Raw genomic sequence first — 17232 nt, 5'->3', positions numbered from 1 at the left:
AATACATCATGATACACTGAATTTTGCTTTATTGCACTTGATGGGTAGTGCATTTTTTTTTACAAATTAGAGGTTTGTGCAACCCTGCACTGAGCAAGTCTATCAGCGCCATTTCTTCCAACAGCATTTATTTGCTCACTTCGTGTCTCTGTGTCACATTTCGGTAATTATTGCAATATTTCAAACTTTTTCATTACTATTACACTAGCTGTGGTGATGTGTGATCCATGATTATGACCCACTGAAAGCAATGATGATGGTTAGCATTTTTTAGTAATAAAATATTTTTAATTAAGGTACACACATTATTTTTTTAGACTCAGTGCTATGGAACACCTAATAGACTAGTATAGCGTAAACATAACTTTTATAGGCACTGGGAAACCAATAAGTTCATTTAACTCACTGTACTGCAATACTCACTTTATTGCAGCAGTCTGCAACCGAACCCACAGAATCTCTCAGGTATGCCTATCATTCCTGCAATAAGGTCACTACGTTCCCCCTGCAATCTCACCCTTAACAGATCCTTCTTTATCATCTCCTGAAGTAGTGCTATGAGAAAAGAATCTGGACATCCCCGATGACAACCCTCTGCCAAGAGACCATTTGCCAATTACATCACTGATTTAAGTGGCTCCCAAATGCTTTCCTTTAACAGTGCAGGTTTGAATTCTACTTCTCCAAGCAAACCTCTCAGAAGGGGCTCCTTACTTTGGTTGATTACAAGCCAGCAGATACCCAGCAAGCAAAAGGCTTGACTTCCATGGGCAACATGGAGGCGCACAGGCAGGTGGATGGTGGACATCCTGCCATATCTGCTATTGCAGTAGGTGTGCTCCACCTAATGAATCCATCTCCATGGCTCCTCAAGACCCTCATCCTCACCTCAACAAGGACGGGTCTCCTTAAAACATAAGGTCTCCTTAAAACACATTGTAGTTAGTGTGTGCCTGGATCTCACTCTACATTTCAAGCTCCCCTCCCTGGCAGCTCTCTCTGAACCTATAACTGGCTACATCCCTTCACTCCTGTAGGAGCATAATCTCCTATTGATACTCTGATTTCTTTTTTATTTTTGTTTTTTCCTTAGGAAGCTCACACATTTCCCTGGCTTTAGCCATGAGTAATGAGTCACACACAAATCTTCATTTTTAATCTTACCTCCTCCCTAAATCTGAGTTCTAAGTTTTCAGGTATTTTCTTTTCTTTTAGGACACTCATTTACATATGAGGATGATGGCAATGATGAGAATGATGATAGTGATGGTGGTGGTGATGGCGATGTGGGTTGATGGTGGTGTTGGTGATGATGGTGGTGATAGTGGTGATGGTGGTGGTGACGATGATGGTGATAATGATGGCAGTGGTGATAGTGGTGATGATGGTGATAGTGATAGTGATGATGATGTGGTTATAGTGGTGATGGTGTTGAAAGTGGTGATGTTGGTGGTGATAATCATGGTGGTGATAGTAATGATGGTGTTAGTGATGATGATGGTGGTGGTGATAGTGTTGATGGTAGTGGTGACGATGGTGCCTCTGAAAGGGGCATCAAGCCAGGAGCTGACTGAAGTGAGGACACACAGTGAGAAAGATCTAAGGAAAGAAGTTTCCCGAAACACAAATGTCTTGCCAAGGATAATGTTTTATGTACCACAAACAGGTTGCATACTCCCCAGGATGTTGCATGTTTGTTGACTAGAATATAGAAAAATACAGGGTTTATATTGGGCTTCAGCAATATTGTAAAATGATGACCAAAAACATTAGATACGAGTCTTTCTCCAAACCAGAAATATTTCTAGCATTAGTGGAATTAATTATGATTATGGGTAGATTTACTGTCAAGCTTTCATCTAGAAACATACTTAAGTTTGAAAATCTAGGAAGACCTTATAAGTTTAATCACCTACATTTGACTTATTCATTAATATCTGCTTTCCAGAATCTTCCTGTGATTTTTGTCATTTAAAAAAGTGAGGAAAACCGCAGTTGTCTGGAGTCACTCATCACAGACCAATTCCTGATTCGAAGGAGGGGCCTGTGTCCTGTCCCTGGACCTTCCACCCCATGTCCCAGGATTGTGGCCCTAGAACAGTAGCCGTCTTTCTGCCTCTCCTTAGTGAAATCCCAGGGGACCTCTACTCCTGTCACCAGACTGCCCTGGCCAGGATCCTGGATGTTGGTGGAGCCAAGTGGACAGAGCTGGCAGGGTGAGCATCATACACACTTGCCTGGCAGAAAGAGCAGACAACGTGGGGCCCCAATACCCAGCCTGGCACTTGTGCTTCTTTGCCATCACTTATTTTTAACGGTCAATTCTCACCTTTAAGACAACTCACTAACTTGCACATTCTTCATGAAACATTTAGGAGTAAACACCCCCCAGGGCCTGTGACAAACATATGAACTTGCCTGGCCTCTGTTAAGCCCATGTCAACTCTGCAATCAGCTGAGGGTGCACTTGTCTGGCTCCCTGTGGGCCCTTACATACCCAGATGGTGAGGCCCTGAGGCCTCAGCTCATGGCCTGCTCCTGCTACGTTCAGCTGTGGCAGAGCTGGTCCTCAGAAGGCCGGTGCCAGGCTAAGCAAGGGCAGCTGCTTCTGCCTCCCTCCATTCCCCACTGTCCCTGGGTCATGTCTCTACATGACCAGCAACCCTCCCAAGTCTGCCCTCTCCCTTCCTCCCCAGCCTTTTCTTGGGGAGATGTTCATAATCATGGACTTTGTCTCCCAAAACCCATAGGTGGGAGCCCTAACCCCAACTGTGGCTGTACCTGGGGCCTTCCCCTGCCTGAGCCCTCTTGGACCTGCTCCCCTGCCAGCGGGGCTCAGCCTCTCTGGCCTCCTGGTCTGTGCACCCAGAGTGGCTTCCCCTTCAGCCCTTGGTCCTTCTCTCCCTCAGCCTGGACCCTCTTCTCATGGAGGTCATCCTTCCAGACTGGGAAAATGTCCCCCAGAGGCCCTAACGGCCATCCTGTGTTCTCGTCCTCCTTCTCTCATTTGGGGATTTGTGTATTTGGCCATCGTGTATACCCAGAAGAAGGTAAAGGCTCTTGAGAGACGGGAGCTCAGCACCTGATGTGCCTCAGCGTTCCAGGTGCCTAGACCCAGGGAGACATGCAGCAGGTGCTCACACCAGAGGAAGGGAGGAAGGACTACCCTCGCCACTCGCCTGCCAAGGGCTGTGCAGCCTGAGCCCCTTCACCTGTCTTCACCTTGGGAGCCCCTTGGCCGGCAGCAGCCTGCTCTCTGGCACACAGTGGGTGCTCAGTACGTGGTTGCTGGAAACAATAATGAAGAGGCCATGTATTTGAAATCAGGGCTACTTTACATTCATGTGTGACCACCATCTACCATCTAGTGGTGGGAGAAGGCAACTTCAGGGTGGTTTGCTTCTGGACAAGAACCAGGGAGGAGGCGGGGGCAGGTCAGCACCCGTGGGAGGGCCCTGTCGCTGCCTTAGTGCAAGTGCTAGGGATTGTGCACGTTCCTGGGGGAAGTAAAGGGATGGCTGAGGAGGATAAGAAGGCCCAGCAGGAAATGCAGATGTGAGCTTCCCAGGGGATCCATGGGGAGGTTGTGTTCCAAGTTACACCTGATACCTCAGAGCGACAGTCCTGAGACTTGTGCTTTGCTTCTGATGTGTCAGAGATCAGATCCATAGAGAAGCTTTAGCTGAAGAATGCTGGAATGCTGTTTCCAGCTTCCTCAGTTGAAGAAGAAGGCTTGAGAGAACTTGGGGAAATTTAAAATAAACTAATGTTTTGTGAGGAATGCAAACCTGAGGGGAAGAACAGGATAAAATGCAGTAGAAATGACAAAGCCCCCACCCCCACCCCCAAGCATAAAGTCAAAAGACTAACACCACACTTACTGCCTAAGATCACAAAATACAGTAAACCTGCAGGCCGTCAGGTGTGGCAGTCAGTAACCCCTCCAGACCCATCTCCATCTGTAAGAACAAAAAGTTTGGACAACATGGTTCAAACAGATTTTTCCACCTTCAAGTTCTTTAACTGTCTAATTTTAAATTAACTTAAGGCAAATCCCTATCCCAAACCTTAATGTATCTTCTTCCTAACAAGGACACAGCCTTTCGCTATGTCCTTGAATCACTGCTTTCTTCCTATGGGGGTTCATCCCAAACCGAAGGTGGCAATGGGGACAAAACATTATGTGATTCACCACCACGCTGGCCTGCACGCAGCTTCTGTGAAGACCTGCAGAAGTTCAACAAAGCTGAAGACACACGGGGATCCAGGCAACGAGTGTCTAAGAGCATGGTACATGACGGGTGGCAAGGCCTTGGGCACAAAGGCGGGCAGGCTGCGTTGCAGGGACAATCACATGTCACGTAGGCACTGAGAAATGCTTTCCATGATGATCTCTCAGCCTGTGCATTAATAAATCCCAGGCATCTCCTTGACTTCAGGCCACAAAGACAACTGTAGGACAGGAGCCAGTTTGATTCTTTGGGAAATTAGCAGGAAGGAGTGGGTTTCTGAGCTGCGCCCCCTCCCACGCTTCCCACCCCACCCTCCGCCCACACTCTCAAAGCTGGTAATTGCTCACATATGTCCTTGTGCTAGAACCACAGAGCAGAGCCATCGCCTACCGAATGCTCGTATGGCACATCCAGGCTGGCACAGAAACCCTCAGTGGGCGTGAAAAGAGCCCCTCAAGGTTACTGGGGCACCCTGGCACCCTGACATCCTCAGCCAGCCCGTGCCAGCTCTCACTGCCCATCAGGCCCCAGATTCATCACCTTCTCCACGGCCCCCCACCAGGCAGCTGCACAGCCAGCAAACTTCCACCCCTGATGCTCCACAGTGATGATCACAGAGCTTCCAGGAACTGCACCCTATCTCCTTTGGAATGGCCTGATCTTCCCTGCCCATGAGAATTAACAAAAAAAGCCTGTTTTCAGAGTGTGCCACCATTGAATGACCAGGACACATGTGGAGTGGTCTGGTTGACTTACAGGCCCTTGCGGGAGCTGTCGCACTCACTACATGAAATGTGAAGAAATTAGTTAGGCTTCTCCCTTGAACAGCACTATTAAGAGCCAGACGACAGAACACACCCCAGCAGACAAATCCAAAGGCACGCCGCAGACCTAAAACGCAGATCTAACACTCCAAGACTGTTCGCTTGGTCTTCATGAAGTGAGTTCTGTCTACAGAGAGTACAATCAGCTCTTCTTCAATTATTGTCCAATAATACTACTAATAAAGCACAATTTATTTCATTAAGTGTGTGATAGGCTTGCTTTTATTAGTTTTAACCTTGTGGATACAAGGAACCCAACTATCTTTGGCTGGTCCAAAAGCTTTGCGAGCAAAGGAAAATGATCCATTTTTAGTATCTCAAGTAAGTAATGGAAAATTCTTGATTCCTAAGTGCAATACCAATTTTTTAAAAGGCTGGTACATAGAGACCATGTTACTTAATGATGATTTTATGGAACTGCAAAAATCATTCTTAAGAAATTTCTTGAAAGTAATTCCAACTTGCATTTATGTATCACATTAAAGGTTATAAAAGGCAGCGCATAACACCATTTGGCACAGCAACAGTGGAAGAGAGATGGGATTGAGAGGGGTCATCCCTGTATGGCTGTGGAAACTGAGGCAGGCACTGAAGGTTGGATACTGACTGAAGAAACAAACACTAGGGTCCTACTAGGGACTTTCAAGCAGCTCACCTTCTCTGCCTTCCAACAGCTCAGGGCTCAGTGGGAGAGGTAGAAAAGGTCTACTTACTTTCAAATGAGGGGATCCCAGTGTACTGCAGGGAGCCCAGAGGAGAGGTAGCTACCACCTTGAGATGGGAGGTACAAGGAAAGAAGGTAGCCCCAGCAGAGGCTTCCTGGCGGGGGGCGGGGGGGCGGGGGGATCTGCATGACCCAAGGCTTGGAGGAAAGAAGATAAAGAATGTATACAAGAGCAAGGCACCCTCACAAAACACCAGTTACTTGATATTGTTTGATGCTTTGCATGGCACACAAAGGAATTCAGCATTTTTCTAAAGGTAACAGAAAATTATTGATGAATTCAATCAGGAGAATAGAAAGATCTAACATGCATTCCAGAAGATTCTTGTGGTGGCCATAGAGGGAGAGTGAATTGAAGGCAAATCAGTCCATGGCAGAAAGACCAAGGAGGTGGTCCTCAGGGCTCAGAGGAGAGAGAGAGACCAGGGCTGGAGCAGTGAGTGCAGGGGAGAGGCCAATTCTGGTCTGCAGAATGGACAGGGGTGTGACCGAGAGAGAGAAAAATTCAGGACCACCCACTGATTTTTAGCACGGGTGACCAGTGAGCAGGTGGTTGTGCCATTTACTGAGACGGATTTGGGGGAGGAAGGCCTGAGAGGAGAGGTAGCATGTGTGGTCCCCGTACACAATTTCCTGCTAAGCCCCATGTGGGTAAGACTCCCAGAGTGCAGGAGTCACATTCACTGCAGAGGCAGGCGGTCTGTGCCCAGCCCTCAGTGGATCCAGCATAAGAGACACACAGAAGAGCATGACACTGGCCAGGAAGACCAAAGGAGTGGGTGAGAGAAACCAAGTGGGGAGGGAGAAGAAATCTCATGCAAGCATCATGGAGTGCAAGGATTATGACATGAATTATGTTTTTTAAAAAAACATCACTCAGAGATGAAGTATTTACAGTGGAAGCGTCATGTTTGGGAATTACTTATTAAAAAAAAAAAAAAAGAAGCCCAGCCATAACAACAAAGTGAAAGGCAGCAACAAAACTTGGCAAAATGTTGTAAATATTTTATAAAGAATGTATGGGCATGTGCACGTGTGTGCTCTCCAAAGGAGTTTGAATGACATGTAGAATGAAAGAGAAAAAAAATCACAATACTCAACTAATAGGTCTTTCATAACCTAAACATGAAACAACTCAGTGAAGTAGGTGATGGTCTTCAAAGCTAGTGTGGGGAATGGTAAAATGGTCAGAAACTACTTTTTGTGGAAGATTCACCTTAAAAAGCCAGAACAGAGATCCCTGGGTAGCGCAGCGGTTTAGCGCCTGCTTTTGGCCCAGGGCGCGATCCTGGAGACCCGGGATCGAATCCCACATCGGGCTCTCGGTGCATGGAGCCTGCTTCTCCCTCTGCCTATGTCTCTGCTCTCTCTCTCTCTCTCTCTCTCTCTCTGTGACTATCATAAATAAATAAAAATTTAAAAAAAAAAAAAGCCAGAACAGGCACCAAATGGAGAGGGAACAGAGGACCAAAGGACCAAAGGTGGTGTTTAGGGGAACAGGATGTCTCAAGCATGAAGGAAAGAATCAACAGAGAAGGAAAGACCAAATCTGGGACAAACTGGCTGACAGATGCACGTGTTCAGCATGGGACACACCTGGAACTCACACCCAGGGTCTCAGAAATCCCAATCCGTGTTTTCATCCCTACATGTTAGTTCTGAACTTACATAAAGCCTAACCAAGGGATACTCTGATCCTGAAACAAGGGCTCAGAAATCTGAAACATCTGGTTCTGATTCAGAACCAGATGGGTCACCTGCCCATCTCTGGAACACAGAGGATATCGTCTACACCCCTTACCTGGCGGGATCGCTGCCATGGTCCATGGGGTAATGGATGTCTCGGTGCTTTGGAAGGTGGTAACCCATCATGTAGAGATTATCGCCATTACTCACCTGCACACACAGCATCGAGGCAGGAGTAGAGGATGAGCATGCCCAATAGGCCTGGACCCCAGTGGTGTGTCCAGAAGTTATTGGTTGTGTCACTTTGAGTAACGTGCCCTTCTTAGACCTTCTACATTTTCACCCATAAACCACAGTTAATAATGCCAACTTTGAAGGCTGCTGTGAGACTTGACATAGGATTGACAGTTCCCAGCACAGAGGCTGTCCTTGTAGACGTCAGCTCCCTGTGACTGGGTTCTGATTTTATCTCTCTGGACTGAACCAGATCTAGAGTGACAAGTCACTGTACAAAACTGTTCGACCCATGTCTTTCTCAACCCTGTTCTATCTCATGTTCAAGCTTCCCCTTCGTTAACCAACCACTGGATCGCCCACCTCTGGCTTCTCTGCTTCCTCGAACTTGAAACACGGCAGGTCACAGTACTTAGAACAGATGCACATGACCTCCGAGGAGTGGAGGCTGAGGCACACTGCCTATCTCTTTGACACCTCACTTTGAGTTACGGTCTTCAAGGAATAATTGATGATATCGGTCCCTTTCCTCTCTCAAACTTGACAACTCAAAATATGTTCTAAAGGTACTGTGGGGTAGTTATCCAAATACTTTCCCTCACTGAAATTCACGTGTCACTTTTCTCACCCACATCAAAGTCTTCCCGTAGATTACCCAAGTCCACGGAGGTTTGAGATCAGATGCAAATTTTAATTCTATGTAATCACCTCAATCATTTTATAAAATCATTTCAAAAGTTTCAGGCTGGTGCCACTGGGTCTCGGTGACACAGAAGCATTTGGTTGGTTTTATGAGATCCTCATCCTCTCTCCTCAAGTGGGCTTGTGCCTCCTCCACCTACTCCTTGCAGCCTTCATCCATCTGATGTGGAACTCCTTGGATGTCTGCCTCCTTCCCCCGGTGAGAGAATGTCAGAGCAGGTTCCATTTCACTCATATTTCTCACCCAGCACCTAGGGCTTTGCGTTGCTGTGGCAGGCGCCCAAGATTCGTTGGAAGAATCTATAATGTCAAAAACTTCCTGTACAATTTCTACATTTTTAAAGAAGTCTAAAATCTTTTGATGAGACTTACACATTCATCTGGTTCCAATTTGCCTCTCTGTGCAGGAACCTTGATCTTTATTTCCTTAAAAATGCACATGCCCATCCATCAAGCTTCTGCTTGACCTCTCCAGGGTCAGGGAGTTTATCAGGTTAAAGGGCAGATGGTCTTATGGTTACATGGCCTGACCCTCAGGTAATTCCGTATGTCGAGCCCAAGCCCATCTGTCCCTTCCACTGACTAGGCACAGCTCTGCAGTGCAAAATTTCCACAAGTTTCGACTTGCTATTTCTCTTGGTAGACATCTGAGATCTCACAACCACTCACCTGCGTTGTGTGAAGTTTTTCTTCTTTAAAAGACACCTCCTCTTTCGATTCCTGTTACCCTGTCCTGGACATATTCTAGTTCACCACCCTTTAATTTCCAGAACCAAAGAGAACGTGACATAAGGAGACACGGTGAAGCACCAGGTCAAGTGGGGATGACATTCCTTGTACCCTGAACCCTGCTCCTCTACTGACAAACCCAGAAACAGAAAAAGGCGAGATTTTTCTTGCCCTCTTAAAGTTGGGACTATTGGCCACCGAATTTGGGGCTTCCTCAGAAGCCTGTCAGGAGAGGGCTTGTAATGAGACACTCCATAGTACCTTCTTTGGTTGGAAAAAAAGAGTGTTCTCATTACAATCTTCACTTCACTCTTCCCATAAAGGAACCTGGAAAGGTGTGTGACATGATGGTCACATGCTGCGAGGTCCCCACAGTGCTTCCCCTGCCACGGACCCCAGCCACGGCCCTGCACATCCATGGGGAGAGACACCTTAAGAACCTGTCACACGGGCCCAGACCAAAGCATTTTACATTTTCTTTCAAAAATTCTGCTAATCTTTTGAATGAGAACTCACCTTTGAAAAGGTAAGGTTGAGAACATGAACAGCATAGGTTAGAAATGCACACCATTGTTTTCAAACAGCAAGACAGCAGGGGAAAGAAGGTGCTGTCATAAATAGCGGGATCTTTTTCAAGTGTGCGTGTGCGTGTGTGTGTGTGCACAGCATGGCCAAGCCCAGTGCCCACATTCAGCATGATATGTGGCAAATTACAGCCCAGCAAACGTTCAATGGCCACCTTCTGCCCAACTCCCAATGGCCAATGAGCCCCTAAACTCATGGCAGGGTGCGGTGCCATGAGCTATTCAGCAACCAGCAGATAGACAAAAGGAAAGCCACCTTCTTGGAGAAAGGAGTATGGCTTCCTGTAGAAATCCCAGGCCTGGGGAAGGTGTGTCTATGTGGGTTTAAACCAATGAACTCACATCCCCATGTCATCTGGAAAGAGTTCCCCGAATCAAGGGAAACACAGAGATCTAGGCAGGGGATTTCTCCTTGATCACAGCACAGTGCCGTCTGCTTTTCAGTTAATGTCAGCTGCCTTCTCAAGTCACTGGTGATGCCAAGTCCTCATTTAGAATCAAGACCCTTCTCATAGAACCAGCTACCCAGCAGGCAGAGGTTCTCTGAAGTTTGAGCCATAAACCCCCTCTGACGAGGTCTGGTTCCACAGCCTACAAAGTCCTCAAATTGGTGCTCTTCCCCTAGAGTGCAGAGGGGCTGAACTCGGTGTGTGGTCCTTGCCCCCACGGACAGATGCCAGCTGCTCGATAGCTGCTCCGGCCTGCGGCTCTGGAAAGTGTGGCCCTCTACTGTCTAAGCAAGAAGGCCATGTGCAAGTGCCCACACACCCCTTCTCCTTTCCACCAGCTGAGACATAGTTATACCTTCTACCTTTAAAACGCTTTTTATCTTTTTAAATTAAAATTCCATCAGTGCCTCTGAACCCAAGCCCTTGATACAATGATTTCATCTGACTCGGGGTTCCCTTCATGTCCATATCGTACATCCTGTATGGCTCACACAGCAAGGGTAAGAATGGTGTGTGTACATGGGGCAGGAAAGAAGAGATAAGCAGGGGGAGAAATTGAGGTATTGTTGTCTTCAAAAACAAACAGTGTGTATGCCCTGGAGTCTACAAAAAAACCTTAAAAACTACTTTGGCCATCTTGACATAGTTTTAGATGAATGATCTTGTGAATCACACTAAAGCTCTCCTGCTCATATGAAGAGCGCCAACACTTTGCTTTGTGTTCTACCAAGAAAAATAGAAAACCACAGATCAAGACAAAGGATTTAGGCCACCTCCTGAAAGCGGGGGAAAAAGCTCTTACAAATCTCAAGAACTCCAAGATCTTTTTATTGATTTCAAATTCCAATAGAATGAATATGTTTTATCTAAATATTTTTATCACATAACTGAAACATTGATTTATTCTTTCAGAAATAGAGTTAAATACATCAATCTAGTTACAAATTCTAATATAAAGAGTACAAAATATAATGTTATAAATTGTATTTAAAAAAAAAGAAATACAAATTCTATGGTCTTTTGCATTTTACTGCCTCAAAGTATCATTAGCAAAGTTGATGAAGAATGAACGTTCTCCATGGGTCCCCTCACACAGGTGTGCTAGGGCTCTGCAGTGCACTTACACCACCTCTTGAAGTCCTGGCCTGTGATTTTTGTTTTACTCAGTGAACAAAATGCTCTGCACTCAGAACTCACCAAAGTTAAAGCAGTAAAACAGCATATGCTACTTTGTCTGGAAAGTGGGAAAGTCAAACACATACAGTCCCTCTTGTTTGTACATCATCGATGTTTGGGGAGTCATCGTTTATTTTGCTTTAAAGCAGGACTATTGATAAAGTGAAATATGGCCACAAGCGTCCAAGAGGTGCAGTGTCCTTTGGGCATAGATTGACAGGTGCAGTTGCTGTCCGCGATCCAGGGGACATGCATCCTGTGAGCCAGGAGTGCTCACTCTCTCGCTCTCTCTCGTGCCTCTCTATCCAGTGGGAAGACTGAGCAGCTCCCTGAGCCAGCGCCCTGGAAGGCGTCAGAGAGACGGCACCGGTTACTGGCTGCATTCAACACTACATCCATCGGAAGGCAGTGCTAGATTACTAAATCTGTGCGTGTGTTGTGCCCTGACACGGACGCTTGTGCCCTGACACAGATGCTCCTATAAACGTACGTAGCCTGTGCCAGAGTCGCCAAGTCTGAAGACGGCTCTTGACACCCTGGGCAAAATGAACAGCCCTTCACCTAACCCAGTGGCCGTGTGTAATTATTAACTAGAGTGATTTCCTGGAGCATGTTTTTATCAGGAAACCAGGGTCTTTCTTGGTTTCGAAAACAAGTAAGTATTGGAGGGACCTCTAAAAGCACTGAATACTTTTCAAAACTGGGAAGGCAAAATCCGCTTGCCTTGAAAATCTACTTGTGTTTTGACCAACAATGAAAAGTCTCCGTCTGGGAGTGCCAAGAGACCTTCCAAAAGCAGGCAGGAAAGTGGCAAAACAGCTAAGTGTCTCCCAGAGAAGAGGCATACCAGACGATTTTTCAGAGAATGTAAATGTTCATTCTTCAAAATTAAGGAATATGAGTGAATAACCTGAAAGACTCCTATAAGCTCATTATTTACGTGTTATTTGACTTCGACAACAAGTAAGAGACTTGAGCGGGGAGGCGGAGAGGGCGAGGCGAGGAGGAGAGCCAGGCCAACAGAGCCGCGCCAGGAACAGCGAGAGCGCAGGCGGGGCGGGGAGATACACGGAGAAGCTGTAGTGTAGACAACCAAACCCTTTATTGTCTAAGTTACATTAGACGCCAACACTGTAAAAATCCTGTTAAGAAACAAGGAAACAGCAGATCGGTAGAGGTAGTAGAAAGTCTGTAACAGTCAGAAGGTGACTTACAGGAGAGATCATGCGGAAATTACCATTCGAAAAAAAAGCGAATCAAAACATATTGGCTAAATAAATAAGAAAACACAAATCATATTAAATACTATGGTCAAACTGACATAAACGCATTAACAAACCAATACAATACTGATGACCAGTGGAAGAAAGAAACCACAGTCAGGCCCGAGAACAGCGTGTCTTGGAGGGTGGCATCCTCGGAGGGTCCTCCTCCGTCTGATTAGTTACGTGGAAACCTATTTCTGCACTCGGCACAGCACACACGGTTACGTAAAATGACTCGGCTGCACACTCCACCAGCGGGACCCCAGGCACGCACCCCTGTCTCCACCAGGCAGCTCCAACTGCCAGTGGGGCTCCCGGGTGCTGCTTCTGAAACAGTAAGAATGTACACGACACCTCCGTGTCACTTTGGGTACAGAATTGCTTTTAATAACTAGAACACAGAGAAACAGACAGGACTGAATCACTAACCCCTGTGCATTCCTGAACTGTCACTATTCACTTTCAGCCAAGAAAATGAAATGCAGAAATTATCACTTTGGGGAAACTATCAAAATGATCAAACATAAGTCAACAGAAAGGCGGCATTCTGATTTCTAAGGTGGACAGAGGAATGTGTCTCTGCAACTTTGCTCAAAATAACTTTACAGAAAACAGTCAATTACAGCTGCTCGATAGAATCTGCATGGATATTCCTAATTACACCAACACAACAGATCATTCTGGTACATATCTGGTGTATAAGTATCAGGAAAAAAATAAGTAGAAACGTTACATATACACACATACATATACATGTGCACATACATACGTGTGTATACATACGTATGTATAGAGAAGCTAGCCAGTTACATTGCATTGTTTGCAAGTGTTGCAAAGTAACCTGAACCTCAAGTAATTTAAATTCAGTAACAAGTAGAATTCAGAATCAAACATTAACTAATAACAACATCAACAATAATAATATAATAATAATTCAACAAATCATTAGAACAGGAAAACCACACTTCGGGGTTTGTGTGTGTGTGTGTGTGTGTGTGTGTGTATGTGTGTGCGTGTGCACGCACGTGTTTAAACAAATCTTTGTATCAGAAGCCCATTTTCTACAAAAAACTGCACTAATCCATTACCGTATTAAGTAAACTGTCGCTCTCACCAGTATTAAAGGTTAGGATAATTTCTGTACATGTAAAATTATTGCTTTTTTGAAAAATATATTTAGCATGCTCATTTTAATCCATTTCCTGCCTTTACAAAATTTCACAATTAAAAAAAACCTAGTAAAGCTTTTGCAAAAAATTTCACAGAACATTTTCATTCAAGGCAGCAGTAACTTTTGATAATGCATAAAATCATATGTGCAAAAATCTGAAACTCTCATAAATATTACCATCACACATAGTGTCACGGTAACAGGAAAAGAAAATATTTATATCTGTGGAATACAATTTTAACGGCGTACACTGCACGGTTTAAGATCCTTTGTTACGGGCCTTAACCCCCACCATAAAAACTTGCATTTGCGGGACTGAGGAAGAGGTATATAAAGCCGCCCCCACCCAGGGGCCTGGGGACCTCCACGCTCTGGGGATGATGAAGGTACTCATCCTGCGGGGGTCCCCAGGCCCGAGAAGAAAAGACACCTACTTGCTGGGCTGGTGGAGGGACAGATGGGGGTGAGGTGGTGAGGGCGGGTAGGCAGGGAGGGAGGGAGGGGGAGCAGAAGTTTCCAGAGCACCAGGGCTCCCAAATCTGCTCAGGGATTCTCCCGCGATCAGTAAAACGGGTCTGGACCAGGAGGGTTCAGTGGCTAGAGAATTTGTTAAGACGGGCAGTCTTCCTTGATGAGCAGTTTGTAGAATGTAGCCCTGTTACAAAAAGGTCCTGAGAATAAACAAAGAAGCCTGCTTTTCTTAGTGTTCAACTAGCTCTTTTCCAAAGCAGAACAGAAGCACTCCCAGAGCTGCGTCTCCTCTGCGGGCTCACTGAGAGCAAATGATGGGAAGGACGGGGCGGGGGGTGGGGTGGGCGGGCAGGGGTGCCCGCAGGAAATGCACACGGACCCCCGAGGGCTGCCGCACGGTGGGGCCCCGTCACGGCCCTGCGCCACCACCTTCTGCTCTCTTACGGACCACTCTACGTAGCCCCTAGGACACAGAGAGGCCGTGGTGTTAACACCTGGCCGACCTCAGCTCCACCACCACTGTGTCCGGACATTACCCGACAGTCCTCCTGGGTGGCGGCGGCGGCTCCTGCTCAGGGCTTCCTCAGTGTCTTCTGCACACACACGAACCTCTCTCCAGTGTCTCAAACTTGTCTTGAACAGCACAGACGCCTGTGCCTGCCGACACCACTGTTTATGGTAAGAAAGCACGGGGCCTGGTCGATGAGCACATATATGCATAGAGAATATCTACGGGTGACTCTAGAGTAGACACACCATCTTCATTTATTCTTAAATGTTTAACAAGGAGGAGAAGCATTTCCCTTCGGTCTCTACTCCGGCTCAGCGGCTCCAGGATTCAAGGTGTCCGGGCGGGAGTCCTGCGGCTGATCTTCCACGAGGTGGTCAGTGTCGCTGTGGGGACATCCGCAAGGGGGCTGCTGACGGCTGTCAGGGGCACCGGGGTACGCTGGAAACGTGTCTTCAGGTTCCCTTTCTGAGAGGCACTGTCGGGACGGGATCTGTGTTAGAACGGTCTCTCCCCTGGATGAGAGAAAGCACACAACAGAAAAGCTCATTTCTGCCTCTTGGCATCTAAGTGCATTTTTCCTATCGATTCCTGTATCAACACCCCAGAACGCTGACCATGACCTTCACACGGCAACACCGCCAGGTCGGCCAACACCCCTGGTTTTAGCGGCAACTCATTTTGCTCAAGCATGATGATTTTAAATGTGCCTTCCTGGCCTACAGAGGCAGCTTTGCACCATCATTTCCAGGGATTCAGAGAGGATCATCAAACCTGTGTTTCGCATCCAGGAATGGCACATAATACCATCTAAACCAGCTCCAGAGGTTCAAAGGTGGCAAGACAGAACCAGGGGAGGTGGGGGGGGGAGATGCCCCAAAAAGCAGAATTCTGTAGTCCACAGCACATGTACAGGTGAGCAACAGTGCCAAACAGGGCCAGATTCAGAGGCTGTACGAACATGGTAAGAGACGTACAGCTCTCACGGGGGCCTGGGAGAAGCCACGGTGCTCCCGCTAATTTCCATAAAAAATCACCACGGCGGAAACACAGAAGGAGTGTTCTCAAGTCAAGTGCACTGCGAGGTAAAAATGGGACTATAAACGTGAGCCTGCCGCCTTTAGAGAAGGCTCTCCAACGACGTCGGAAGCATCGCTATTTGAACAATGGGTTTTACAATCCGAGGACAAAAACAACAGAGCACGATTAATCTCACTCAACCGCATTAACCTTCAGCTAAAGTCTCAATGAAGTGAAACCAACCGCCGGAAATGAACATGCATCCCTAAACCAGAGCACTCCCTGGGTTCTAACTGGTTTCCAGCAATGCCTCCAGGAACCCTGGGAAGCCATGTGTGCGGGGCGGGGTTGGAGGGGGGCGTCTGGGTGACATAATGAATTAAGCGCTTCTCTTCAGTTAATAACTTCCGAAAGCTCCCACTTAAAACAAGCCCTACATTGCTGACATCCAGCAGTCAACACCAAAGGACATCTGGTAAGAGACCCAATGAAAATTTTTCCGGGGTTCAGGGGGTGGGTGTGGTGGCACGGACAGAGGTGTATGTGACACGTCACAGGAACTCAGCGTCCTCAAGTAGAAGGTGAATTGCCTGCAGGAAAGCTGAAAATGAGGTTTCGTGTTTTTGCACGGTGACATCCCATCACAGAGAGATCGTCAACCAGGCACTTTGAGAACTGCGTCTAGATACCTTCAAGGAAGAGAGGTGGCCTTCGTGTTTGCCAGGAGAGAAATGGGAGCTACTGTTAGTCATTGAAGTCTCTACAAAGTTAACTGTGTGTAGCAAACAGACTTGCTGGCGATCCCCAGCAGTGTGCATTCCATACAAGAGGGACTGCGCGCCCCCCCCAACAGCTGCCTGGACTTCTCTTCCGTGGGACCACCGTACACACTCCTGCACGAGGCCAATGAAAACACGCCATTAGAGCAGTAACAGGGGGAGGAGCCCACCTCCATAAAGGACAGAAGTTTTAAATTGCAAAGGTCAGAAAGTTTAAAAAAAAAATGTTTATTTTCGAAGGACTGTGTAATCTGGAAAACCCTAATAACTGGGTTGTTAAAGTCAGTCCATAAATCTAGACACAGAGAGGTCTATTTTTTGCTTTAAAACTGAAGGGATGTGTTCAAATAGCATCTCATTTTTTTTTTTTTAAGGAAGTCATTTTCACTTACTGATTCACTGGGACCAACAGTTTATTATTACTCCATACAGCTGTCCTACAGGCCTTTTAGGAAATGAAAGAAATTCATCCAAGAAATCAGGCAAAGAAGAAATACAGCTACAGAAGAAAGGAGTCACAGAAATACTTAAATTAAGTGCACACATAGTATCTTGACACATGCAGGTTGCTTTCTCAGTCCTATGAGACAGGGTACTCAGAAAATGAGAAACATGTTTTTAGAAAATTTGACTTTCTTTTTTGCTGCCGTGTGAACTGTGGGCTTTTCAGCTAATGCG

At 46.5% G+C, this 17232-nt stretch overlaps 1 protein-coding gene across 12 annotated transcripts in view; it reads right to left on the bottom strand.

The window, feature by feature from the left end:
- Positions 1 to 3347: 3347 nt before the first annotated feature.
- ZNF516 (zinc finger protein 516) overlaps positions 3348 to 17232 on the bottom strand; it is a 124626-nt gene continuing 110741 nt past the window's right edge. For 11 of the 12 annotated variants that reach the window (XM_049111715.1, XM_025421974.3, XM_025421978.3 and 8 more), the window contains one exon: positions 10972 to 15270. In XM_049111715.1, the coding sequence (XP_048967672.1) occupies positions 15254 to 15270 (17 nt within the window). In that variant the 3' untranslated portion in view covers positions 10972 to 15253. Of the gene's footprint in view, positions 3789 to 3881; positions 3960 to 10971; positions 15271 to 17232 lie in introns of those variants that run through there. The other variant, XM_049111717.1, reaches the window with a different exon arrangement.

This window comes from Canis lupus, chromosome 1 (genome assembly GCF_003254725.2).
Source record: "Canis lupus dingo isolate Sandy chromosome 1, ASM325472v2, whole genome shotgun sequence".
NCBI lineage: Eukaryota > Metazoa > Chordata > Mammalia > Carnivora > Canidae > Canis > Canis lupus.
This window is presented reverse-complemented; position numbering and strand designations above follow the sequence as displayed.